Raw genomic sequence first — 26667 nt, forward strand, 5'->3', positions numbered from 1 at the left:
AACAGACCTTTTGATCAGGGCAATCACTGACAATATCCTGTCTAACACCAACTATTATGCTAAAGAACCTCCCCCCCCCCCCAGCCCCTCTGCCATTTTTCTCTCCCTACAGTGCTACCTCTAGGAGTCTATGTAAATTGCTAGTTTTAAGTACCGAGTGCCTGTTTAACAATCTGAATTGAGTAGCCATTAATTATAGGGTTGTTTTAGAACTTTCAGAATGTATATGCCTGTGATACTCTAGTGTCTAGAATACCGAATTGAACTGCAGGTGTCCCCAGTTCATAATACTTATCAGAGTAGAAAAAATGTTCACAAAATAACTGGTTACCTGATACCTGAAATCTCAGGAATTCTGCAAATTCAGAAGGAATGGCTATTTTCTTAGTGGAAGAAGATAATTTTCTGGAATGTTAAATATTGGGCCAATTTAATTATTGGTGAGAAAGTAAGTAAATTCGTAACTGATAAGAATGTTAGAAATTGCATTTTCATTTTTCAAAAGGAGCGCTACCACTATATGCCTAGCATAATATAAATGACAAATACTGATTTGTTCCAATACAATCATATTGGGAAATCAAGAAATTTGTATGTAAATCTGAGATATGCCACCCATTGACTTCCAGAAGTTCTAAACTACAACTCACAATCTTGTGTCTGCTGGTTACTGCTGATGAGAAGTGAAATATCTTGCACACTCCTAATTGAAATGATCTTTTCTTACAGAATTCAGTCAAAAACTAAATATAATAAAAATAATAGTACCTGTCATGTCTCAATGATTTCAGATCCACATAAACTGTGGTTGGATCCGGCCCTGAGGTTCCCTATAATAACAGAGATTATTTTTAATGTGTCATATTTTCTGCTAAGTGATACATATTAAAGGCACTTTCAATGGGAGCAATGCAAACTAGATACATAACTGTTCAATGCTGTCAAATAAGGGAAATATTACATAAAAGAAAATGTTTGTGCTGCAAATCCAAGAATACTTGCTTGTAAGTTTTCTTGATAGAAGCTCCACAACTTTTAGTTAATAGCACAGTCCCACTTTACTTTTTCAGTTTGGAAAATATTAGTGAAAAACTGTTTTTTATGTTTTATTAATTTATTTATTTGTGTTTAACCATGGGAACGTATAAAAGTTGTCTCCAAGAGAGTCACACTGTATAAATAGCTATATCTTTATTTTCACAGCACAAAAAGGTTTAATACTTTTTTTAAAAAAAAAAGCAATATACAGTATGAATGAGTCCATGTAAATAAAAAAGCCTGCAAATCAGCAGTCATAATTCTTCAGGCTCAAAACCCATCCCTGCACAAACAGATTTCGAATAGGTTGGGAATTCTGCTAATATGAAGAGCCCTTGATCTCTAAAAATAAACCTACCAAATCTTCACTGTTACCTGTAAACAGATAGCTACATTGACTCTTGACCCAAAGGTGGTGCTGACTGCACGAGATGATAGACCAATGTCCTTGAAAAGCTTGGAGAAAGACTGAGTAAGAGCAACACGTGGGCGTTCTTCGGCCACCACTACACAAGTCCGGACTCCTGATAAATTGATACCTCTTGCCTGTTAATACAGAAAGGTTAAAATTATTGAAAAAATATTAAAGTATATCAAACAAGCAGGGAAACATTAATCAATGCTCCAGTTAATATCCAAGTACTTGTAGTTCATTTGTTCTAATAATCATCTAGAAAACATAATCAGACTCTTAGTTTTTTAACACCAGGCAAACCACCAGGAAATCACTAACATGTGCCCATCTTTTTGATTTATCTAGTTCTTTAGAAATATAGAACCAAGCAAAATGTAGCCATAAGACTTCTACATCATTTAGATCTATAAGAAAACACTGTGTGAAGGTCCAAAGCGTTTGCAATTCTTTAGGGTTAAAAGAAGAAAAAAGTGAAGGATCAAAAGATACAAACTGTGTTTAAAAACTAAGATCAGGATGTACTATCAAGGGCTGTTGGATAATTAAAACAATATATTTGTTTGAATCAATAGCAAGATACCGATCTAAGGTAGCAGGGCAAAAAATTCTAACAATGGGAGTGACATGCCCCTCTCAACTCAACTCTAACAAAACTCCAACATTCAATTACTTAAGCGAGCCCTCAATTTTTCAAACCCTTAAAAATAAAACATCAGCTGCTACCCAGCATAGTTTTAAAAAACATAATATGCACTATATTTCATTTTAGGAAATTACTTATATTTTCTATTTAACTATCTATTATAACAGTCTGTACTGGGTTAGATACAATTAATTTGCAAAATCCTGTGGAGGAAAATCAACATACACCTAAAACGGAACATACAGATCAAATTCACCGACAATGCTAACCTATGCTTAAGTTTGGTTAATATGAACACCTCTTCCAGTTTCTTCCATGAGCATTAATAGGTAGAGAACAATTACAGCATATTTGTTTACAAGTAACATTTTGTTCAAGTACAGAACATGTGCTAGTTCTGACCAGGACCCAGAGCAAAAAGTATAATTCCTTGTATTGTTAATTTGGGTGGAAGAAGTCTTGAATTTTATGGCATGTTTAACTATAAACAAACTACTGGACAGGAGTTTCAACAGCCCCACTGCTGAGGGAAATGGAAGTGGAAGAATCAGCAGAGAATTTTGCACCAACCAAATCTAACAACGTACTATGTTGGGCAACACTGCTATTGCCAGAGCCCTGGGATTCCATGTTTGCCTTTCTTCTCCTTTTATAAGGAAAGAAGATGGATCTTTAAGAGTTCTAATGTCAATTTGGATCAATCTGCAATTTCCTTTTTCATGTCAATATAGGAAATTAGATCATGCAGCTTTTCTCTGTAAAGCAAGATATCAAAACTCTGGCTTTTTTTTTTAACGAAGCACAATTTCTCAGATGAAAAGAAAAAAATGCAGATTGTTCACAATCATGATCAGATATAAAATGTCAATCTCTTGGCTACAGAGCACAAAATGAGGGGGACATGCACACATATGTCCTTGCATTTAACAAGTTAACTATAATTTGTCATCTCTGATAAAGTCAATTATTTCATCCTAAAACAAAAAGAGTTGCCAAATTTAATTTTAACAAGTATTTCCATTTTTTTTTGCTCTAAATCTAAATACATTGTATCTTCTGATACCATATTTACCCAGAACTAATTGAAATAACTTAGTGTTAAAAATAGAGAACATTTTATCAATATTAATTACAAGTAGGATATCAATATTAGAAGCATAAATTTATTTGATATTTTGATTTAGAAAAGAGTGTTTAAAAATGCTACAGATAAAAGTATATATTGATTTATAAGAATTTCACGATCAGTATGACTCTAATATTCTGTTCTAATAATCTGAATACTAAAATAGATCTTGTAAAATATATTTAAAAGGATGGGGGGTGGGGAGGAGGAAGAGGATTCTTACCTTTAATACTTCCACCTGATTCCCAAGCCCCTTGGTACACATATCCATGACAGAATAGGAACAGAAGGTATCCCGTATTTTATACTGGCTTACAGTGGAGAGCCACAGGAAAAGATTGGATTCTAACTCCATAGGAGGAATTAAAATGGATTGATGACCAGAATACACACTGCAAGAGAAGATCACAGATCAAATATAGATGGATGTTATTAACCTGACAGCCCAAAATATTATCCTCATCCTCAAACTCAGAGATGTCAAACCCGCGTTGTCATGCCAGTGTCACATATTGTGACTTTTCCCCCCTTCGCTAAACCACTGTCAAAGACAGTTGTGTAACGAATATGGGATATTTAAAAGGTATATCATTCTATGCTCTCAAAGAAGCTTGTCATCAAGCTGATTTCAGTATTGTTTCTGAGTTAGTTATTTGCCCTGCTAGAAGAGACAAGCGATTTCTGATTTGTTGATAGTTTCCCCAACTGTATGTCTCATGCTAACAAAAAAGTGATTTCAATAGTTAGTTTTAATAAGTGTTGTAAATTTGTTGTTTACAACAATTCATAGTGAATTAAACATTTTGTTATTGAATCCATAGTCAACTAGAAATATTAGGCAAATCCACCAAAGTCTTGGGATTTTCCCTCCGAAGAATAATGTTATTTGCCAATCTGAAATATATTCTAAGGAAAATAAATCCCAACTAGTGATTTCTAATGTTCACCACTTTAAAATATCACTTCAAAAACAAGCATAAATGCTTAAATATTTGAAAAATGTATATACCAAATTGCACCCACATTTGGGAGAGATGGAAGTCTTATGTGGTTCCACACCCATTTGTTTAAATCTGCAGAATGAAGTAGAGCATCTGACAGATATTGACATGGACTGGACTGGATCATATAATGATTCCCCAAGGACATGGAAAAAAAGATCAATACCAGCCTATTTTCCTTAGGCTGGTCTATGACCGTAATAAAGATTTGATTGATTGACTGAATGTCAATACATGTATATAGGATTATCATATAAAAAAAGTGCAGAATCTCTTGCAATGTTTTAATAATCACCAGGAAAATACTGGACATGTAGTTAATGAAACTGCGTGTTGCTTGAGATTTCTGCCATGTGAATTAGATTTCATTTCATATCCAATCCCCACAGGGCATACAATCAGGCATTTCACTGGATTAAGATAGATGATATAATTTATATCAAGCAAAGATTTATCTTCTGCAAACCCACCAGTTCTAATTACATCCTGACTCTTACCTACAAAGACACCAAAGTGCAAAGCCGAGCCCACAATAAGGATCAAGACAGATGGCAATTTGCCGTGTGGAGTAGAGCTCACACTGGAGCTTTATGGCTCTGCAGAGGGCACTGACTGATGCATGGGACATCTGTGGGGAGAAGTGGGGGGGAAGGGAAAGGGGAAGAGGAGGAGGAGGAGGAGAGACTGAATCCCAGTTGCACAACAGAAGAACATGATAACAAGTATATGAATATGATAAAAAGTATTACTAATATGTAAGTATATGAGTAGTCATATATTATGTGGTGTCAGTATTGAAAATGGTAGGTTTTTTATTGCATCAGCAAAACCCAGAATCAATTCTTTCAAATCATTCATTCTGTTTTGTCATATTTATCTATATAACTTTTTGTTTTAAAAAAAGAGAAATGCTTCCATATTCTGCCAGGAGCCATGTGATCAAATGAAACCATAGCATGAACTAAACAAGAAATTAAACTTGGATTTGCACATTATGCCTTAGTATTAGCATAAAAATATTAATTGCTATTGCTGTCCACCAATTTATATTCCAAATATTTTGTTTATGCTAATGGGAGTCTCCAGGGTCTTTTCATCTTTACTCCTAGATGGGGTTACACTATGACCATGAGAACAGGCCAAAGAATGAGCCAATACTTTTCAAAAAGAAGGACTAGTATATGCTGACACTTCTGTTCCCACTGTTAACCAAGAACTGATAACAGTGAAGCCTAAGCACAGAAGGGAACTTGTTCTGGCCTTGTATATCTGCCACACCTTCTTCGATAGTCCAAGATGTTTCTTATTCCATCCAGCTTATTAGAAGATCATGAGCATTGTTCACTGAGAAATGATGTTCTATCATATGCTACCCCACTGTCTTTCATGTCCTACAGTCATAGCTATGGGAACCACTAAGGTGCCTTTTAAATTCAAAGCCATAGCAAGATTACTCTGCTCTCCCTCACGTATTAGTTTCTAATATCTGACGTTACCCATTCAACTATTTTCATGCCCAGATAAAAATATGATGCCCTCTTTATTTATAAACAAACAACTAGAAATATTTTGGAACTCTAGCTATAATACAGGCATCCAACACTCTTATACCTTTACTCCTGTAAGCATCCCTGTTGTGGAAACACTAAAATCCAGGTATGCCAACATTTCTGAAGTTGGTGGTTTATAGACCTGAGGTAGCCTCCTTCTGGGCAAATCATCTGGAACATATAAAGAAGAAAGTGATTGTTGTTGAATTTAGCCTGGGGAGTAACATTAGAATGATATCCACAATTACAACAGAGCAAAGTAACACAATTCTAAATAAAACAGAGCTGGCTCATGGCTTGCATGTGCATTATAACTGCTTGGGAATCCTGGGAATGAGTTTGATGGCTTAGCAAGGTCTGTCACCTGTATCAATGATGGTTGGCCAGGTTTTTACATCAACAGCAGTCGCCGCCTCTCTGGATCTCAGTAGTCTCATCAGAATTTGATTTGTGAGAATACAGGCAGCCTTGCTCACCTACAATACATTCGATAAGTATAGTTGATTACCTGATTATCATTCTTGACAGCAGCATCATTAATTATTTATACAGTGCGTTTTTAGCATTTAAAATATTCCACACATTCTTGCCTTCTTCATACCGAAAGCTTTATATTAAAGCTTTCCATAGCTTGTACCATAGCTTTATATTAGCCCCACTCTGCAGGTGTAAGAGTCACACTGAGACTTGCCTAATTTACACTAAGTCAATCCACAAGGAAATATCTGGAATTGCATAGTAGTGGCCTCCAACCTTTCTGTTTTTGTGGACCGGCGGGGAGGGAAGGGGAGGGGATGGTTCTGTGTGAGTGGTGGGCGAGCATACATGTAGTTTCATTTGTGTGAGTGGCAGGCACACGAGTTCCACTGCTTGCACAAATGGAGCTGCGTGTATGTGCGCTTTTCCACCGCTTCCATGGCCCAGTTCTGAACAGGCCGCAGCCCAGCAGTGGGCCGCGGCCTGGTCATTGAGGACCCATGCTCTATAACTAGCACTTCACATTTTAGTATCCTCTCTATTACCTTACATTTTAAGAATTTCTTTTGATTTTTAACAAATTTAGCATTTTTGTCCAGTAAGGACTTTGAACTCAGTAAAGATTCTAAACTCAGTGAAAATCCAATTTGGATTTTTATCCCAGTATCCCTTGTATCTTTTGTAACTTTGGGTTACAGGGAAGAAAATCAAATCATTAGGCAGAAAATATTATCATTCTATACTATGAAATGTAACGATGTTTCCCTTAATGTGTGGCTTTAAGGGCTAAATGAACCTTCCAAGAGGATCGGGAAGGCAAAAAGCTTCTAACTTGAACACAAGAAACTTAACTGCTGTTATTTAATGATTCATGAATTACAGGGCAGCAATATTAATATTTCTTTAGTATCTCAATGATAACTAGGTGGTCCTCAGGTTACCAACTCTCCAAACTTTTGCAAGGGTGCTGAATGTTGTTTATAAACAATGCCTAGAGTTCAGGCCATCACAGTATCCCCTGATATTCCCTGCTGGCTTTCCACAAGTAAAATCAGTGAGAAAGCAGACAGGAAGTCAAGTCGCTTAATGAACCGCATGGACCTCACTTATCAACAACACTGGGACTGCTGGCACTGCCATTATTAAGTGAAATAATCACACAATATTACACTTTAAAATCTTGTCGCTTAGCAGGGACAATTCCAGTCCTAATGGCTATCATAACCCGAGGACTACCTGTATCACAACAGAAAAACACATTTCCCACAGAATAATTACTATTTCAGCTGATGCACAATAATCAACCATTCTAAAACAAAGGGCAAGAACTACTGATGTAGAAGTAAAAGCTTACGCTCAGCCCTTATACTCACATCTACTATCATCCGCACAGTGGGCAAAGTGGCAGTGAGGTTCTGAGCATGTGGAGGCCGGACAGTCACTGGGATACAGCCAGCGTACAGGCAGCCGTAAAATGCTGCAATGAGTTCAATGCCTAAAAGACCAAGAAACAGTGTCATATCATCCTTCTCCGTTTATTTTTGCTTGGGCCAAAAGCTTCTTAAGAGTCAAAGCACTAAGACAAAGTTTTCAAATAGGACAGCAAGCCAAAGAGGAGCTGAAGGAACTTGACTGCACAAAGCGAAATTAAAATAAGACAAATAAGCCACTGTGAAAGAGGGAGAAAAGAAACATTCAAAAGGGTCTCTGGGTTTGAGTCTCCTTTACAAACTGTTTCAGTGAATCAAAACACAAACTTGGAAAACCTTGCTCTTAGTGGAAACGGACATTCCAGAAAAAAAGGAGGAATGAGTTTTTGTAGTGAATTCATAATCATTAAATGCTATTTGTCCAAGCAAGCACTGAACATTTTCAACATAGAATATGAATATACATATAGCTAAAAATTAAGAAGCAAAAGGTTTTGAGAATTCTTAGGACTATCGTATTTTTCACACTATAAGACACACTTTCCCCACCCAAAAAAGTGGGTGGAAGTATCTGTGTGTCTTAATAGAGCGAATATTGCTGAAGCGTCGCCTACCCACTGGCCCCCACCCTTCGGCCTCTGCCTCCCAACAATGTGCCTCCTTGCAGCAAACAGCAAACAGCCTGGTCAGTTTCAGCACAGATTGATTTAGCACAAGCAGCTGATTGGTGGTTGGATCGGCCTCCCACAATACTGCCGATCAGCTGTTCCAGGCTGTGGGGATCATCGCTGCCCATCGCCGCCGCCACCTATCAATGCCTCTGTGCACTCCATTTTTGGCCTCTGGGTACCCTGTTTTTGGCCCGTTCCAGGTGGCGGGTGATGGTTTTATGTGAGCATTGGGCAAGTGTAGCGCAGCTCCTCTTGCGTGTGCGGTGGGCACACATGCACTCACCTGCTGCTCGTATGAGTGGGGATGCATGGACATACACATGTGCTCATCTGCCACTTCCATGGCTCGGTTCCAAATGGCTCAAGGCCTGATAGTGGGCTGCGGCATGGGGGTTGGGGACCTCTGATCTAAACAATTTCCCACTCTAATTTGTTTTGCAGTTCTTGAATTTCAACTTGACATATCAAATGCTTCATTTCTAATAGCTGCAACACATTTCCTATAGTTCACTGCCTCATGAAAGTTTTCAGCTTAGAACATGGAGGGAATCCCATATAAACTCCTCCTGACTCTCGATTTTCCTTACCAGGAGGATAGAGCAGGACCACATTATCACCAGCATTGAGGTGTCCCTTTTCATACAGAATTGATGCAATTCGCTCCGCTCGCTTGTGCAGCTGTAGGCAAGTTGCTGTACAGACAGGAGCCCCCTTGCAGAGAATAAAAACAAACAAACTCTGAAAGTCTGCCGAGCTTGGAGAAATTGCTTCAGAAACAAAGACAAGCTGCTTTATTGAGTAATCAAAGGCAAAACATGATTTTTCAAGGAATATTAGGGTTGGTGGCTTTGCAGGGTATGCTGTCACTCCCGTGTTAAAAGGGTACTTCATAACATCAGAATTAAAATGAAAGTAATCCCATGAGTTTTAAAGGGAAACATTAGACTTGCAACATGGATTTGAACACCTGCTCAAATATCTGCATGAAAAAAGTTACTGTCTCTTAGCCTTATGCCATTTTCAAATGGAAGTAATGCCAGCCTACACCACGCTAAATGGATGTGAATGAAAATGAAGGCAACATTATCTATGTTTAAAAGAGATTTAAAAACAGGACCATAATAAAAATTGAGTTCAGCCAATACATTTGATATGAAAAGTTAGAGCAACCACATTTACTTAAACAGCCTTTATTATATAATTTCTTGTGTCTTTTAAATAATAAAAGCCTTCTTGTCATAAAGTGAGAATAATGGTAAAAAGGAGAACAACGATCATTTTTTAAAAAAATTCCAAGATCCTCATTTTATTTAAGATTATCTCAACATTTAGCCATTGGAGAGCTTCTGTTAATATCTAGAATATGTATAAAATATATTCTTCTATTGCATGAATTGTGCAGGCAATTATTTTTCCTGTAACAGTCTATCAAAGTGAAAGCTGAATGTTAAAAAATCTGGATGGAATGAGTATTGCTGTTTTCAAACTTTGGTGTTGGAAGACACTCCTGAGAATACCATAGATAACCAAGAAAACGAACAAAGGCTTCATAGTAAATACAGATCTACAGGTCTCACTCAAAGTAAAATTACTAAGCCTAAATGATCATACTTTGGGCACATTATGTAAAGATCTAGCTCTCTAGAGAAGTCTATAATGCTGGAAAAGGTGGAAGGAAAGAGAAGATGATAAACTGCAAGGTTTATGGACTCAATATATGTGCAATCATTGCATCACTGCAGAAACCTGAGGGACCAGTTTGGGGACAGAATGTCCTGAAGAAAATGTAGCTACATGGTCACCAAGAGTTGACACTGATTTGATGGCACGTCATCATCATCATCTAGCATTATATTTCCACTGTGAGGGTAGAATCTGTGTTAGTTTTGTTCTTGGTATGGTTTGCTAAAGCTATTTCTATATCCTTACATCAGCAAACATCTCTTAATTTATACTGTATTGCATCGTTTTCTTGAAATATATTCCTCTGTATCTTCTAGTATTTTAACAATTTTCAATTTTCCTGCGGAAGAAAATATACTTCCAAAGGAAAGCTATGCAGAGAAAGGTGAGGAAGGCAGAAAAGATTATCGGAAGTTCGCCTCCTTCTATCCAAGACACAGCATGTAAGCGATGCTTGACCAGGGTCTGCAGTATTCTCTGGGATGCTGCAAACTCTCTCTATGATTGGGTTTTTTTTGTTACCTTCTGGAAGGAAGCTTTGTGGTATCTAAAGCAGAACAACTAGATTCTGTAATAGCTTTCAACCTTGTTAATCCTGAAGGCTCTTTTTTCTGCTACGTATTCAAAATGGACTGTGATTAATGTGTGTGTGTTTCTGTGTGTGTAAGTATGAGTATGGATATATAGATATAGAAATATTCTTCTGAAAGCAGGCATCAGAATTTCATTTTTTAATGTGTGCCAGTGTGTTCACAGAAAAAAAAGTGACAATAAAGGTTATCTTATTTAGTTTGTTATATGAGTCAAGAGAAAACTAATTAAAACAGTAAAATGATGATCAATCTAAAAATATACTGCAGCTAAAATCCAAATGGGATTCCAAATTATGTAATTAAGAATAATTAGCAAGACATAGTACAACAACTATTCTGTAAATGTGGCGGGGGGGGGAAACAAACACAAAAAACACAGTCCAATTGATTGGTTGAATTGAACTTTAGGTAGTTTAGGTGTAAGAAAGGAAACTCCATGTTTCTAAACAGACACATTCCCTCAAACAGAAACCAAACCAACCAACCAAGCTCCACAAACAACAATTCTCAAGCCCAGAAGAACAGCAATGTTTTTAAAGAGTACAGGGTGAGAAGACACAGAAATTCAAAACACACAAATGTTGGGAAAATTCAAAACTTTTATTTTTACCTTGGCATTGAGAAGGAGGAAAAGCATGTGCTCGGGAGTTGCTTGTGCTCTCCACTGAAGTACCTCAGACAGAAACTGATGCTGCAAAAAGAAAAAAAAAACCAGTAAGTTGTAGAGCATGCGTGTCAAAGTCGCGGCATCACGTTCCCATCATGTGACATCCCGTGACCTTTTTTTTCCCTCTTCGCGGAGCTGGGATGGATATGGCCTGCGCATGACACATCCAGCCCACGGGTCACCGGTTTGACACCCCTATTGTAGAGGCAGTCTTAAGATGGATGGGCTAATATTCACTTTTAGCTCACTGTTGATTAAAAATAATTCCAAAGAGGACCAAGATGTTATTGAAAGCATAAGATTAAATTGGAGAGCTGGTGTGGTTAGAATGATGATCTCTGTGAAGTGCAAGTGGAGAAATACAGCAATGGTTTGGCCAATGTGAAAAATCCACTCAGCCACATGAGCAAAAATTCTAGAGACAGGCTAATCAGTGGAAGCACCTGACACCAATATTTAATAGTTATCTGACAAGCATCAGTGGAACCCTAACTTAACCAATCTCAGGATGCCTGAGACCTTGTGCCTTTGCCTCTTATTCCTTACTGGTCCAGTATAGCATGTAAAACAAATAGCAGTGGAAGGGAGTTTAAGAGCAAGAGCTGGCTGCATCTGTCCAGGGCCACAGTCCAATGATACATATCTCTTTCACACCCACTGAGTGACATGTGTGGTATAGTATTGCCTTACATTCATAAAGCCATTGACTACTTGCCTAAGCAAAGAAGCAGGTGTCCTTTTGTGAGTAAGAGAATGACATCAATGATTCTTAAGAATTTAAAGAGCAGGAGAAAAGCACACATAGAAACAAGCCCATGATGATGTTTGCAACAATGGCCAGGAATATAGCATTTTTGTTTGAGAAGTAGGCTACTCTTGGCTTTACTTTAAAAGATCATGGAAGTGACCGTTCAGACTGTTACTATGCCGTTTACTATGCCTTTGTGGAAAATGAAAAGAAACAATCAGACCCATAGGCTAAGAGTCTGGTATTGGTTCTGGTCTTACCCAACTTTACCTTCCCCTTCTTCCCACAACTTTTTGAGCTTTGAGAAGATGCATTCCCCAACATAAAATGTAACCATCATTCTTCCTCATTCACAAAAGGGCCAAGAGGAAGTCTGGAGAACGTGGCAGAGATACTCACTTTTCTCACTAGGTCATTCTCTTCTATCTGTCCCAGATCCCTCCCAGAGGCCTGTGCAATACGCTTCCCTGCAACCAGGTTCCCCACCATCACAGAGGCAGGACCAACACCTGCTGGCACATACCAAGATATAAACACTTAGGAAAAGAAGGCAGTTAACAGCATTATACACCAATAAAAATTACAACATAAGTGTCATGAATTTTTTTCCTGCTTCAATCACGTGTCTGCATTTAAGTTCAAATGAGCTTTGCATCAGAAAAAAAAAAAGCTTGAAAATAACAGGGCCATGACTGATGCACAGCTTCAGAGCCTGTCCACCGACCAGCCCCTGTGAAGATGTGCCCCCAGCTACTTATCCGAGATATAAAAATAGGGCCCCACTCCTTTTGCATTATGACAAGAAACATTTTCACCAACACCAAGAACTTCTAATCCACTTAGAGGAAGTTTTGTCTAATTACCTGGTTGTTTCTGCCTGGGTTTTGGCAAATTGGTTACACACGTGTGTGGGCACATGAGAATGTTACATGGATGCAATGACCCTTCCAGAAAGTGCTGTTTGGTTTGAGATATATGAATCCCTCCTAGAGGAGTTTTTGGCAAAGTATTTGCTGGAACAAGAGCGAGGCAATATACTCCAACTTGGTGAATACTGTCAATTGCCTAAGAACCAAGAAAGCAAAGGTTGACATTTTAGAACTATGAAGAGCTATTTGTATTTTTACTTAGATAACTCTAGAAAGAAGTAGACAAATTCACCAAGTACTGAAAAATAAGTTGTTAAAAAAAAAGCCTTTACAAGCAGTCAACTTACGGCGAGTCGCTTAGTGACTGCTTGAAGTTATAATGAATCCCCCCAAAAGTACTTACAGCCCAGATTCAAACTTCTCATGGCCATACACCCCACGGTCACAGGATAACTGCATTTTGAGCAGTCAGCAACCCATTCATGTTAAAGAGTTTTCAATGTTCGGTGGTCATGTGACCGTGATTTACAATGTTTTCTGTTTTTTTGTAAACTGGCCTTTACTTCTAGTTTATGGCAAAAACCACCGATTGTGTAGGAGATTGTGACCAGGCTGAGCTCAAGGGAGGAGTCAAATGCTTTATAAGTCATGAGTCCCTGCGTGCCTGAAAAAGATCCAAGTCCAGCTCATCTTGAATGCCTCTCTTATCTCCAGCTCTTTCCTTTGATCATTAGTTGGCCAGATTCTTGTACAGAGCTTAAGCTTGCAATAAATGTTTGCACTCATTGGAACTGCCTGAATCTCTTGATTTCTCTGGTGCTTGACAGATTGTGGGCAGTGGGTTCACTGAAGGATCATGGCATTTGCTTAACCACCATGATGCCACAGCAAAAAAAGATTGTAAAATCGGGCACAATCACCTGATGACCTGCTTAGCAACTGACATGATTTATAACTGTAATTCTGGGCTCAACTACGATTGTAAGTTGAGGACTACCTGTAATTGCAGTTAATATTGTACACTGCCCAGGGCCTCAAGGAGATGGACTGTTTAGAAACATGAAATATTAATGAATAATATAAATAATAATATGCAATCGGACTAAAACATATTAACAGATACTTACAGCTTTCCATATGCCCAGCTTATGATTTAATACAAGTGCGAAAGCACATGAAATGAGAAATTAAGGAACATGGGGTCATGGTTAGGATGAGGTGCATTCTATTTTGAGAGACTGTCTCATAAGGACCTAAAAATTCCACTCCCATCACTGATAATGACTCTGTTGTATATGAAAGCATACAGGTCAATGGTGGCTACTGCCCATCTATTAAAGGAGAGAGAAAACAAGTCATCCTAGGCTAGTCTGACCTGCAGTACACGACTCATCCACTGAAAACTATCTTCTTCAGAAGCATCAGGCCGTTGTTCAGCTACCACCACAATCCTTTCATCATAAAACACAGTCACAGAGAACACAGCAATCCTAAAAAGAAACAGAAGAGAGGCTGTAAGGCCGGGCTCTTTTGCCCTATAGAGTTGTGTCACCAGCTTTATCCCAAATGGTGTCTGGGAGATATGCAGAAAATCAAAACTGCATGAGATTACCAAATGTTAAAGCATGTTAGAGTAAGAACATGAATTCTCATGTATTCTCAGGATTTTTTTTTTAAATGATTGAGAGCAGGGTACTTTTGCTATACAAATCCTTGGCACGATTTTTTTTTGGTTTTGTTTCAGTCAAACAGATGGCAGCCTGCAACACTAATTGCCACATATTTTGGACTAATATTTTAATGAAATAAAAATAAAAAAAAATCTGTTATCTGTACCAGAATTATTAAACCTGCAAATTCCTGCAAATTCAAAGAGGGGGAAAATGGGGAGGTTATAGGTAGCAGCCATTCCCTTTAGCAATGCTGGGGCTGAATCCTGCCCTATGTTTATTCTATATAAAAAGGGCAAGTCTTTTTCTGAGGAGTCCTTGGTGCTCTCTGAGTTTGCTTGTTTTCTTGCAGACATTTCATTATCCTAACTGCCTTGGGTAACATCATCAGTGCTAGTAAGGAGTGCTGTTTGCTGTCAGTTTACATTTTAATGTCTTGTCTGTCTGTGTGGGTGGGGGCAGTCTCAAGGATTCTTTGGTTGGGCTGTTTACTGATGGCTCTTTGGCAGCTTCTTGATTGGGGTATTGCTTACTTGATTGTTGGTCTGAAATTAACCTTGGAGTTAATCTATGCTTATCTGAGTGCTGATTACTGGTGGAGAGAGGCTGGAGACTTTTTTGTTCTCTTTGGGACTGGACTTTTTCTGCTGCATTTTTTTGAAGGGCATGGTGGTAAAAAAATAAAATGATTTCTGTCAAATGTTTGGGGAGAATGTTTTACTAGGAAGGTGCAGTTCTTCATTTACTTATTAATCCTTCTGCAAGTCTAGACAGACATTTTAAAATGGTCCCCCTGCCCGCCCCTCCTCCCCGGTTTTTGCTGGGTTGCCTGACATTCTGGAATGGCAAATGGCAGATCTTCTTTGCTTCTTGTTTTTCAGGATGGGAGACATTGAGCCAGGAAGATGTTAAGAAGGGTTACCTCAGGAAAACCCAACCTACTCTCAGAAGAAGATAAGAACCTGCCATTTAGATCAGTGGTCCCCAACCTTTTTTGTACCAGGGACCAGTTTCACGCAGAAACACCTTTTCAAGGACCAGCGGGGGGAGACACTTTTTCAAGGAGGGGAGGGGAGGAGTCCGAGTTTGGTGGTTTGCTTGCAGATGCTTCATTACCTGACTAGATAACATCTGATGTTGTTACCTAGTCGGGTAATAAAACGTCTGCCAGCAAACCACCAAGTTCAGGGAGGCTCAGGACAAGTCCCTGCAGGATGGCTGAGAAGCCCCGCCTCTCAGCCGTGCCTCCCTCAGCCTCATCCCTCAGTTGTCTCCCTCTCTCCCTCAGCCTTATCCTTCAGGTGTCTGCCTCGTTCCTCTCTTAGTCGCTCTCTCGCTCCTCCACCAGCCCAGGAAGAAACTGCTTCAAAGAAGCCGGCAGGGTGGCTTTTCCTGTCGGCGCAGCTCCTCTGAAGTGCCTGTTGACCCCCAACCCACCGCCCACGGTTCAATCCAGTGCTCCATTCTGTCTGCCTGCCTGCCTTCGTTTCTGGTTGTTTCGGAGTAGCTTTGGCTGAGAATAACCAGAAACGAAAGCAGGCAGGCAGGCAGAACGGAGCACTGGACTGAACTGTGGGCGGCGGGGTGGGGGTGAACAGGCGCTTCGGAGGAGCTGCGCCGACAGGAAAAGCCACCCTGCCGGCTTCTTTGAAGCAGTTTCTTCCTGGGCTGGTGGAGGAGCGAGAGAGCGACTGAGAGAGGAACGAGGCGGGTGGAAACCGAAGCCTCTGAGCTGGAGAGCAGGACAGGCTTTGGTTGCTTCCTCCCTCCCCTTCTTTCATTTGTGTCCTTGATCCCTGATCCCAGCAGCATTCACCGAAGGCAAAGAAAGCCGCCATTTTTATTTTATTTTTATTTTCTTTGCGGCCCGGTACCAAATGATCCACGGACCGGTACCGGTCCACGGCCCAGTGGTTGGGGACCCCTGATTTAGATGATCAAGAGATTGCTTTGGATTCATAGGAGAATATTACTGTTTGAACAGCCTGATTCCAACCGTCGCCTATCAGTAATCATAGTATTTTTTAGAGAGATGTAGACTAACCTTCCTCTGTAAACGGTCTTTAGGGATTCAACTGCCAATCCGGTGGCCACAATGTCATCAGCGTTATGTCTGCGTCCACTAACAATGAGCATCCCATCTATTTTTCCAACCACAAATACCAGACTGCCCTGTAAAAAGAAAAAGAAAAAAATGCCTATCACAAATGTCAAATGCTTCCCTTCCCTTTTATAAAATGTCTTTTAATTTAGCCACCATCCAACTTTGATGGAATGTAAATTCCCACCTTACACACACTTCCACACCTTAGAAATATCTACATTTAAAAACATTTTTTAAAAGCATTTACTATTTATGACAGATACAAGAAAATAAATCTAGACAAAAGAACATGAGACTGTTTATAAAAGCTTATGAGTGAGTGGTAATGAGTTGCCCTACAAAAAAGCAAAAATGGTAGCACTGGGCTAATTTCTAAATCATGTATCAGGACATTCCAATTTAAAAGCACAGAATGTGTATTAAGTCAAAATATGAAATGCTTCTATATTCTGTATACAGTGGAAAGGGAGGTCAGGTAATACTTTTCTTCCTTGTGGCTGCTACTGCACAAATAATGAAGGAATAAAGGTGCACCAAAACTCCTATATATCTGATAGCCCGAGGGAGAATCTTAGCAGTGTCACCAAAAGCTTACGATGTATCAGCTACTCTGCTCGGTTAACAATATGTATATAGTCAATAGTTAAAGTTGGATTCACATTCCAGTTTATGCACGCCAGCTTCATAGGCTCAACTTCTGAAATGTCACTGACTATTGATGTGCAAAGCAGTGAATAACTTTGTGCATATGTTGATGATAAAGACTGTGAAATGTACCTCTGGGCTCTAAAGAAGTGAAGGATAAGAGAGAACTTGACATCAACCTAAAGGTTGATGCATAATAATTACAAAAGAACTGGGAAAAATCACTAACCTGGCCATGGAAACTACACAATTATGGATGAAACATGTAACAGTGATACCCGTTGTCATTGGGGCACTTGGTACCATGTCTAAGAATTTTAGAAAATACATCAAGAAATTGCAGCTTCCAATAATAACATCAGTGGAATTGCAAAAAACTGTGCTACTCATACATGTTAGGAAAATACCTGGTTGATATCTAGGATGCTGGCAGCCACACATATCGACCATTAGCACCAGTCAATTATATCAGTGACACATTTTTAAATGTTCAGTTGACTGAGTTTTATGTTTAATGAATAAAAGAGATGATAACAATAACAACAACAACAACAACAATAACAACAACAACAACAACAACAACAACAATAATAATAATAATAATAATAATAATAATAATAATAATAATAGAAACGTACAGGCCCAACAAACCCCAGCAAGCCAGATCGCACAAAAGGCACATCGCCCACAGGAGAACCAGCTGAATTCACTGGGAAGACCTGGAAGAAGAGAAAGGCTGTTGATGATCGAACAGCCAAAGCATTTCTGCCTGGAAAAAGACACACAACTGAAAAAAATCTGTTCTTTTTACTGCAGCACCTTTATCAACAATCACAGCACTGATGTTTTCCAGAACTGACTAAAAACCCTGAAAACAAACAAGTAAACAAAAAGACTTCACAGTTAGGCACAAAAAGACTGGAAACTAGGAAAGGATTTCAGACAAGGTCTCTCCTTGGGTATCTACAATTATCCTGAACAGAACCCTAAATCGCAGGACCTTCATTTTCAGAAGAAATTAAAAAGGGACGGCTTGCCAGCAGAAATGCATTAGCAAGGTAAACAGAGAACTAAGGAACTGCTGTTCATAGATTAGGGAGCTCCTGTATTTATTCCCACTGTATTTCTTTGTTTCTTAACCAGAAACAAGAAATTTCCTGCTGTTAAGAAATGCTTAATATTTTGATGGTGCCCAACTGTGCAATTAATTAGTTTCACAGGATAGACACCCAATGTAAAAATGTAAAATTTACAATACATCACAAAGATTCTTATGTAAAAATATATTATGCTCAATAAACTTCCTTCCAGCATGTTAAAACGCCAGCAGTATACCCATTCTAAACTGGCTTCAAAACGATTAACACTTAAAACTCACAATTCAGGTGGATGATTAATTTGCCCATTTTTAAGTAGTACTTCTGGTTAATAGTATGCTATCATATCATAAAAATATTTTTAACTTTAACTATAAACAAATCAGCGGACACGCTGACATTGCTTAATATGAAACCTGAAAGCCCTTTGCCTCCCCAGTTATTGCTTAGTGAAAATTAGGCTGGTACAATTTAGCTGTTGAGAGCACACATAGCACACTTGAACTTTCAGCTCAAAGACAGCTTCAGAAAATAGCAATAGCACTTAGACCAGCTCACAGTGCTTTTACATCCCTCTTTAAGCGGTTTACAGAGTCAGCCTATTGCCCCCAACAATCTGGGTTCTCATTTTGACGACCTCAGAAGGATGGAAGGCTGAGTCAACCTTGAGCCTGGTGAGATTTGATCTGCCAAATTGCATGCAGTACTGCAGACAGAAGTAGCATGCAATACTGCATTCTAACCACTGCGCCACCATGGCTCTTAAATATTCACTTTCAACAACATTCAGTTTCAACACTGCAAATTAGCAATACAACGGACCTGTTCCAAATAGCTAACTGAACAAAACCAGATATAATCCAAGTCAAACCAGAATATGCAATTTGATTACTGTACCTCAAATGTGTTCTTGGTTACTCCACTCAGCCCATAATACATCATCCCCCCTGTTCTGGCGCTAACACAGATTTCACCAATCTCGTCTGTTTTGCAAAGCTGAGGGGAGCCATCCGGCTTCACAATACACATCATTCCTAGAACAAATCACATGCTATTGTGAAAGCCCTCACCTGACACAAGGACAAGAATTTAGCTGAAAATACAGAAGATATTTAAGAAGACAGGAAATGAATAACAATGGCAGCTGAATGTATTCCAAGGATTCAGTACACAATACAGTTGCCTATTACATAGAAAGCAAACAGCACATTTAACTATAGTGCCTATAATTGTATTTGCTGTTTAAAACATTTGAGTCAAACAAAGCACTTGGACATTTTTTTCCCCTCCTGAAAAAGCCTGTTTCCGGAATTCTGTTCATGCAAAAGCTATTTCACTTACTCTGCATATTTTTTTTGGCTTTCAGACTTCTGCACACAGGATAGGAGGGAGGGGCGGAGAGGGAGAATTAGTTGCAAGCATGCGGGAAGGCCCAATAGGGCCCTAAAAGCAAGGTAATATGAACCCTAAGCAGAAGAAAGATTAGGCAAACACAATGTCCCATTTTCTTACTCAGTGAATTAAATAAGCCTCAAAAGACTTGAATATCCAAGTAGATGAAGAGATCTGTTGTCAGCATGCAGAGGCTCAAGAGTGCAACAGCAAAGGATTATACCTAGCAGCTGGGGCTCCAGCAGTAGCAAAGTAAGCTTTGTGGTTTGCATTATGGATGCTTTACTCCTATTATATATTTAATCTAAGCACACATTTCCTTTACTCTTCAACCAAAAAGGCTCTTAAAATGGCACACACCGTATTAATAGAAAGAAGGGAGCACTCAAATCTACAATCTAAATATTATATTCCAAAAGACAGCCTGTGCACACAGATGCAAAGGCACAAGAAGAATGGGAAGGGAAAACGAAATAAGGCAAGCTTAGATGCCTATTTTTTAAACTTCAATTGCAATGCTTAAAAGGAAACTCTGTGAGTGCAAACAGTTTGGGGGCAGGGAGACCCAAATGGAGCTTGTATCTTAGCAGGACCTTGAAGGAAGCAATCTGAGAGCCTATGTAACTTATCTTTCTACTCCAAGGACACTTACCACCTGGCATAACATGACCAACATCCTGTATGGTGAGAGCAGAATTCTTATCTTCTGTATTTACACGAATGACGCCATAGCTCAGACCATTCATTGATAAGATAGCTCTTCCAGGCAAAGGTGCCCCAGGAACACCAGGTCTGGAAAGAAAGGCAGATGCCATTATGGCCGCAAAGTTGTATGAAGATGAATCAGAATCTATGAGTAAATGGGTGTTTCACCATAGACTGGGTTGAGTTTGTAACTCCCATTAATTTACAGAAGTTGCAACAAAGGAACCAATTCTGCACCCAGCTCCATATTTTAAGGCACTATTAAATCCATTTGCTGGAGCTTGAAATCCTACAGCAAAAAAAAGTTGAACTTATCTCACTTATTTTTATCCCTGCACCATAAGGTAATAGGCAGGAGGTCACTGCTGGATTCCATCATTTTGAAATTATTTTTCAGGGTTTTCTACTCCGAGTGTTACAATTCCCATCAGAACCAAGTATTTGGAAAGGAACTGACACAGTAAATGCCAGAGAATAATGGCTAAGGAGCCTCCTGTGCATAAATTTAGGAAACACAATTCTATTGAATGTTTGCTCTCATGTAATGGTAGAAAAAATCGTTATCACTTGCTAGACTGTGAGAAAATTAATTATGTGAGCAAAATGCAAGGTGACAAATATCCATTATAATTTTTAAATTAAATTACAGTATGCAGCAAACTTGCACAGGATATGGATAACTGGACTCCCGTCCCACCAAAAAAAACCAACCTGATATATTCTACATGATATAAGCCAGCGTAAAATAAAAAATATCAAAACAGAGAAAACATTATAGATTTTTTACATAATTCTGCAATATCATACATTCATTTTTCATTCATTGTACTTTGTTCTCCATCAGAATGTTTTTGTCTCTGCACTCAATGTTCAATATGGATGTATTAATCATAAACTTTTGAACTATTTGTCATATGAAGAGAAGATCGCAGTTGCTTAATAGTGAAGTAGGTGTTCAAGAAATGAATCTAATTTTAGCTTCTGAAATGCCAGATAAGAAATGATACAGTACATGAAACGTAAATTAATAGTGTCTCTTTAGCAGATAATGGAAATGTTGTGGAAAAACGAGATCCAATTTTACCTCCGGATAGCCACTGTCATTGCTTCAGGAGATGTAGCACAAGGACATATTGCTTCTGGTTTAAGCCCATAGTTCTGGAATAGACTCAGGAAAGCATCACATGAGGACACAGACCCTGGAAAGCAATTATATTCTTATTTAAAATAGTGAATTAGGGCTTGATAACAGGAACACAAAGCTTCTTTAAAAGCCATGATGACTGCTATTTATAAGACCTCTAAATGTAATTTGTTTGGTAAAAGATTTAATGCACTGCACATACGTGTAATTGCTGTAATCGAGTACCTCTTTCTAAAATTAAACTGCTTCATTTAATTACAATGCTGTAATGTAGACTTGAACTTTGAGCATCTTACATCATCATTTGCAGAGGGATTGTCCGTAAATCAACCATGCACAAAGCTTAATAAACTCTTGTAGAAATAAAACTGCAATGCTAGATTATGCAACGCAAAATCAAAATCACCTCCCACCTGTTTATTTTTTTTCCCAGCATCCAAAAAGAAATTAGCAGAACTAATTTTAACCCCAAATATAGAATGCAATTCTGAATAATGGCTTGCACAGCTTTTGCAGATTCTTTCTGAATCATAAAATACAATTTCAAACAAGAGATTGCATTCTGTCCAGAAAAGAGCGACACACACATTTCCCTGCTGCAGTATCCCTGCCTGCACTTGATCCAGAAATCATAACTTCATTCAAATCTCATTTCTTCCTAGCACCATCTGGGCAGACAATTCATTAAGCCCACTGAGCAGCAGGAATCCCATGAAAATCTGTTGTTCATTTCTTTCAAAGACCTTTGGATCATTTCTCATGCGCAATTCAAACACAGTTAGGCTGGCCCTCCTGCTTCCTTCCCTTAGGTGGCCCATGAAAGCTACTTGGTTTTTTAAATTCTTTTTAGAGAAATATTTCCACCTTTTCCCCTTTAATGATACAATTTTTATATGAATTCCGCATAAGCTGTGATTGTTTCATAAAGGATTGGAAGTAGAATTCAAGCTATCCACAATCTGAGGCTGAGAAGTACTTTGATCTCTCTATCATTTATTTTATCTCTTTGCTGATACCATTCAGCATGACACCATTTAACTTTTCTTAAGACAAGGAAAAATAAAACTTGCTTCAGGGACAGTGATGACTACCATTTCACTCTCCTATTTCTAGGAAAAGTGAGCTTTGTACACAAAGAAACCTCATCTATTTATTACTCGTAAACTGCTTAAAATATATTAATGCTCTGGATGTTGGCTTTTTAGTAATACCATCTGCCCCAAACACTCAGGAAAAGTAGGTTAGAAATCCTTCATGAAATCAAAAGTCAGAATCAGAGGAAGGTTCTCATCTAACTCTGAGATGCTGAATCTAATCTGGTAGTCCTTCAGTCTTTGATGAACTGTGCAAGTCCAAACCTTTGCACTGTTCATCAAAGACTGAAGGACTACCAGTTTAGATTCAGCATCTCAGCATTCGATGCAAGTGTATGTTCTTTAAATGTTTGTCATTCATTCATAAAATGTATGACTAACATTAGCCTGAACATCAGCTTCGTGAAAAAAGAAAACAGCTGTTTAACACACATTTTTGCCTTTCTATTTTTGTAGTTTGAAAGGAATAGAGAATGAAAAATGAATACACCTTTTCAAAAATGACACAGTCTGTTCTATGGTGAATGCCCAACCCTTTCACCATCCTCTCTCACTCATATAAACATTGGAGAAATTCAGGGAGAAAATCTGTTTTAACAAGCATGGAATATTATCAAGGCCTACTCACAGGGATTAGCACCATCAGTTACGATCAGCATCCGTAGGGAACTTAAGCTGACATCTCTTTGGTCCCGGTGAGCCATCATGGCCCAGTGCAAATCTCGACATTTCACCAAAGCTACTTTAGCTGCAAATCCAGAACAGAAGAGAAAGTAGAAATCAATACACAGAAACACAGGCATATTTATGAGAACCATCCACAAGGGTGTTCTCCAAATCTGAAAAATAAATGAAAAGCTTTAATATATGGATACTTTTTTAGAACCAAGGCAGACTTGAGAAGAAGACATTTGTTTATCAAAAGGATCTAGGACTATTTGGTGAAAAAAGTAAGCAACCTGGAATAACCAAAGCAGTGGTGCAGATGGATCATGTGTCCCAGTAATATGCTTTTAACTTCATAGCTCAACAGTCCCCTCCCCTCCCCAACATCTGGCTATAAGAGAATTGGAACAGGATTAGAGCTCTCTTGAGAGTTCTTAAATATCACCTGCCCCATTCGTTTATGCAGGTGCTAAAAATACTAGAGATAATCAATCATGCAATTCAATATCTACAGTACCTTTGTGAGTGTGAACCCTCTGTGCCCAAGAAAGAGGGCAGGTTTTCATCACTGCATAGGGCACGCTAATGGTGTGCAGCTTGTTCATTACACTCTGAAAAACAAAAAGCGATACTATTTTTACCAAAATAACAAAAGATCAAAAAGTAGTTCACCCAGGAAGACAAACAACAACAACACACAAGCCCTGAAAGCTTTTATGCAATTGGTTCACTTGAAGCCATGTTTCCTGATCATCAGAAGGTTCAGTTTATTATTTGGTTAACAATTTCAAAATTGCTGGACCCCCAAACAATTTTACTCTATGCGCAGCACTTGTTTGTTGAAATGTCACATGTTGCCCCAGTAAAGCATGCTGTAGTGTGACATTTTCTACTTCAGAGTTTGCAGCCATAGTCTAGATTGGCACCAATCAAATACAGAAAACAATCCCCCTATTTCAACAGACTTGACTTGATGTAGACACAAATCCCACAGGACCCAGTTATGTGAAAATCCACACTACAGCACACTCTCTACTTGCAACAGGGCAATGGAGCCCAAAATTTCTGTTGTTAAATGAGAAATTTGTTAAGTGACTTTTGCCCCATTTTACGACTTTTCTCACCACCTTTGTTAAGTGAATCACTGCAGCCATTAAAATTGGTAACACGGTTGTTAAATGAATCTGGTTTCCTCATTGACTTTGCTTGTCAGAAAAGGTCACAAAAGGCGACCACATGACTCTGAAACACTGCAATTGTCATAAATGTGAGTCAATTGTCAAGCATCTGAATGTACATCACGTGACCATGTGGATGCTGCAATGGTCATAAGTGTGAAAAATGGTCATAAGTCACTTTTTCAACTACATAATAACTTTGAACAGTCATGAAATGAACTGTTGTAAGCCAAGAACTACCTTACCTGTATAGTTCCCAAATTCCTAAAATGGGCTTTGGCTAGTCTAATCTCCATCAGCCTTCTTTTACACAGAACACTTTATTATTTAGACAATGCCTTCGCCCAGATTGACTTTTAGGGATGCAGCTATTTCATGTTTCATTACAGATCATTCCATTATTATTATTATTACATGGTTATAAGTATGATAACCTTCCCTGAGCATTGTTTCACAGAAAAATCACAGTGCAAACACAACAAAAGAATGAAAGAAATATATCTCAAGGAATAGAAACATCTTATTCTAACTTAGACTACAGAGGAAGGGAGGCTAACTTAGAAGTGGGCAAATCCAGGGCTCATTGCCACCTTCAGCCCCCAAACAAGCTTGCTATGACCTTCTGAGGCTTCTCTGGCCATACCACCACCATTTGCTGGGGAAACTACTATTTGTCAGCTATCAAAATAATTTGTGACATTTTGAGCAGGAAAACACATGAATACCATAATGGGATCCCACAAAGATTAAAACCAGTAAAAATAGACATCTCAGCCCTTTTCCACATATATGATGTAGCTCCATGTTGGTCTCTCTGAAGCTACCACCAGCTCAAAAAGAAAAGTTAAATGGTGTTATGATCACCCAAAAGTTGTCCATCTCTATTCTAAGTGAAAACATTAATTGCAAGATCCCTTTTTCAACTGTTCATCAGACCTTGATCATGCCATTTTTAAAGGCTCTGTCATTTTTAACACTAAGCCTAATTTTAGTGGTATTTGTGAAAACACCCTCAAAAGACCAACTCACCGTTAGCATGCTGTGCCACAATCCTGCATCCTTTTTAAAATCCAGAACATTCACTAAGGTTTCACCTAAAACAAATGTTAACAATACAAATTCAAAATATACATCTCTTTTGCAAAAAAATTGGGTTCTTTTTATCATAAGAAAAATGAAAAAGCCTATTGTTGTCTTTGGTTTCAATGTTTATAAGAAACTTGGGTTACGATCTGGTATTAGCCTTCATCAGCATTCATCAGAGGGGACAAAGATTGGGTAAGTGATGCAAACACCACTCTTTTTATACTTGCATCACAAAGGTCCATGGATCGAACTGTATAGCTTCAATAAATATTTCCGTGGGAAATTGGCAAATTTGACATAGTCATCAGGCTACAAAATGGGGGATTAACCATGAAAGCCTGTTGGGTGACTTTGGGCCAATCTCTCTCCCTCCCTCAGCTAACCCATCTCCCAGGGTTGTTGTGAGGAAAAGTGGAGGAGGAAGAAGGTGTTTTGGATATGTTCACTGGTTTCAGTTATTTGTAAAAAATAATAAAGGCAGGATGCAGGATATAAAAAAAGAAAAGAAAATAAAAATCTGCAGTGAAAATGGCAATTAGAATTTATTTGTTTATTTGTTTGTTTGATTGATTTATATGTTGCCCATCTCATTATTGAGTGATTATGTGGGATATGGAAGAAAGGGGGAAAAAAATCACATATGCATTGGCAATAGCAATAAACATCTCTGGGATCCCAACCAGAAAAGGTTAAAATAGTATTTCATTTATAAATAACAAACTTTATTTTAATTTCTTTGAATTTTGTAGTGATGGTACTTTAATGTTTTCTTAAAATTCAGGATTCTTGAAATGAGAGGCAGGAAGGCAATATATTTAGAGAGAAGAAAATATCCTTATCTTTCAAAATAAAAATTACTATTACTACCAGCCCTAAACTGTTTCCCAGAATAATTTATACAGATATCTGATTATGCAGGCAAGAACTATGCTAATGTCACATACATACATACATACATTGAAAATTCATCCATTC

At 38.4% G+C, this 26667-nt stretch overlaps 1 protein-coding gene across 3 annotated transcripts in view; it reads right to left on the reverse strand.

The window, feature by feature from the left end:
- DIP2B (DIP2 acetate--CoA ligase B (putative)) overlaps positions 1–26667 on the reverse strand; it is a 179252-nt gene that overhangs the window by 8648 nt on the left and 143937 nt on the right. For 2 of the 3 annotated variants that reach the window (XM_026717374.2, XM_087925170.1), the window contains 20 exons: positions 25636–25700; positions 23946–24039; positions 23391–23510; positions 21609–21723; positions 20472–20611; positions 19325–19461; positions 17969–18049; positions 16626–16753; positions 14287–14401; positions 12906–13107; positions 12442–12554; positions 11238–11318; positions 8939–9062; positions 7624–7745; positions 6138–6249; positions 5835–5944; positions 4721–4851; positions 3446–3614; positions 1414–1584; positions 769–830 (listed from right to left, as the gene is read on the reverse strand). In XM_026717374.2, the coding sequence (XP_026573159.1) occupies positions 769–830; positions 1414–1584; positions 3446–3614; positions 4721–4851; positions 5835–5944; positions 6138–6249; positions 7624–7745; positions 8939–9062; positions 11238–11318; positions 12442–12554; positions 12906–13107; positions 14287–14401; positions 16626–16753; positions 17969–18049; positions 19325–19461; positions 20472–20611; positions 21609–21723; positions 23391–23510; positions 23946–24039; positions 25636–25700 (2392 nt within the window). The remainder of the gene's footprint in view (positions 1–768; positions 831–1413; positions 1585–3445; positions 3615–4720; positions 4852–5834; positions 5945–6137; positions 6250–7623; positions 7746–8938; positions 9063–11237; positions 11319–12441; positions 12555–12905; positions 13108–14286; positions 14402–16625; positions 16754–17968; positions 18050–19324; positions 19462–20471; positions 20612–21608; positions 21724–23390; positions 23511–23945; positions 24040–25635; positions 25701–26667) is intronic. The other variant, XM_026717375.2, reaches the window with a different exon arrangement.

This window comes from Pseudonaja textilis, chromosome 2 (assembly GCF_049901715.1).
Source record: "Pseudonaja textilis isolate UNSWEBS1 chromosome 2, rPseTex1.2, whole genome shotgun sequence".
NCBI classification, from domain to species: domain Eukaryota; kingdom Metazoa; phylum Chordata; class Lepidosauria; order Squamata; family Elapidae; genus Pseudonaja; species Pseudonaja textilis.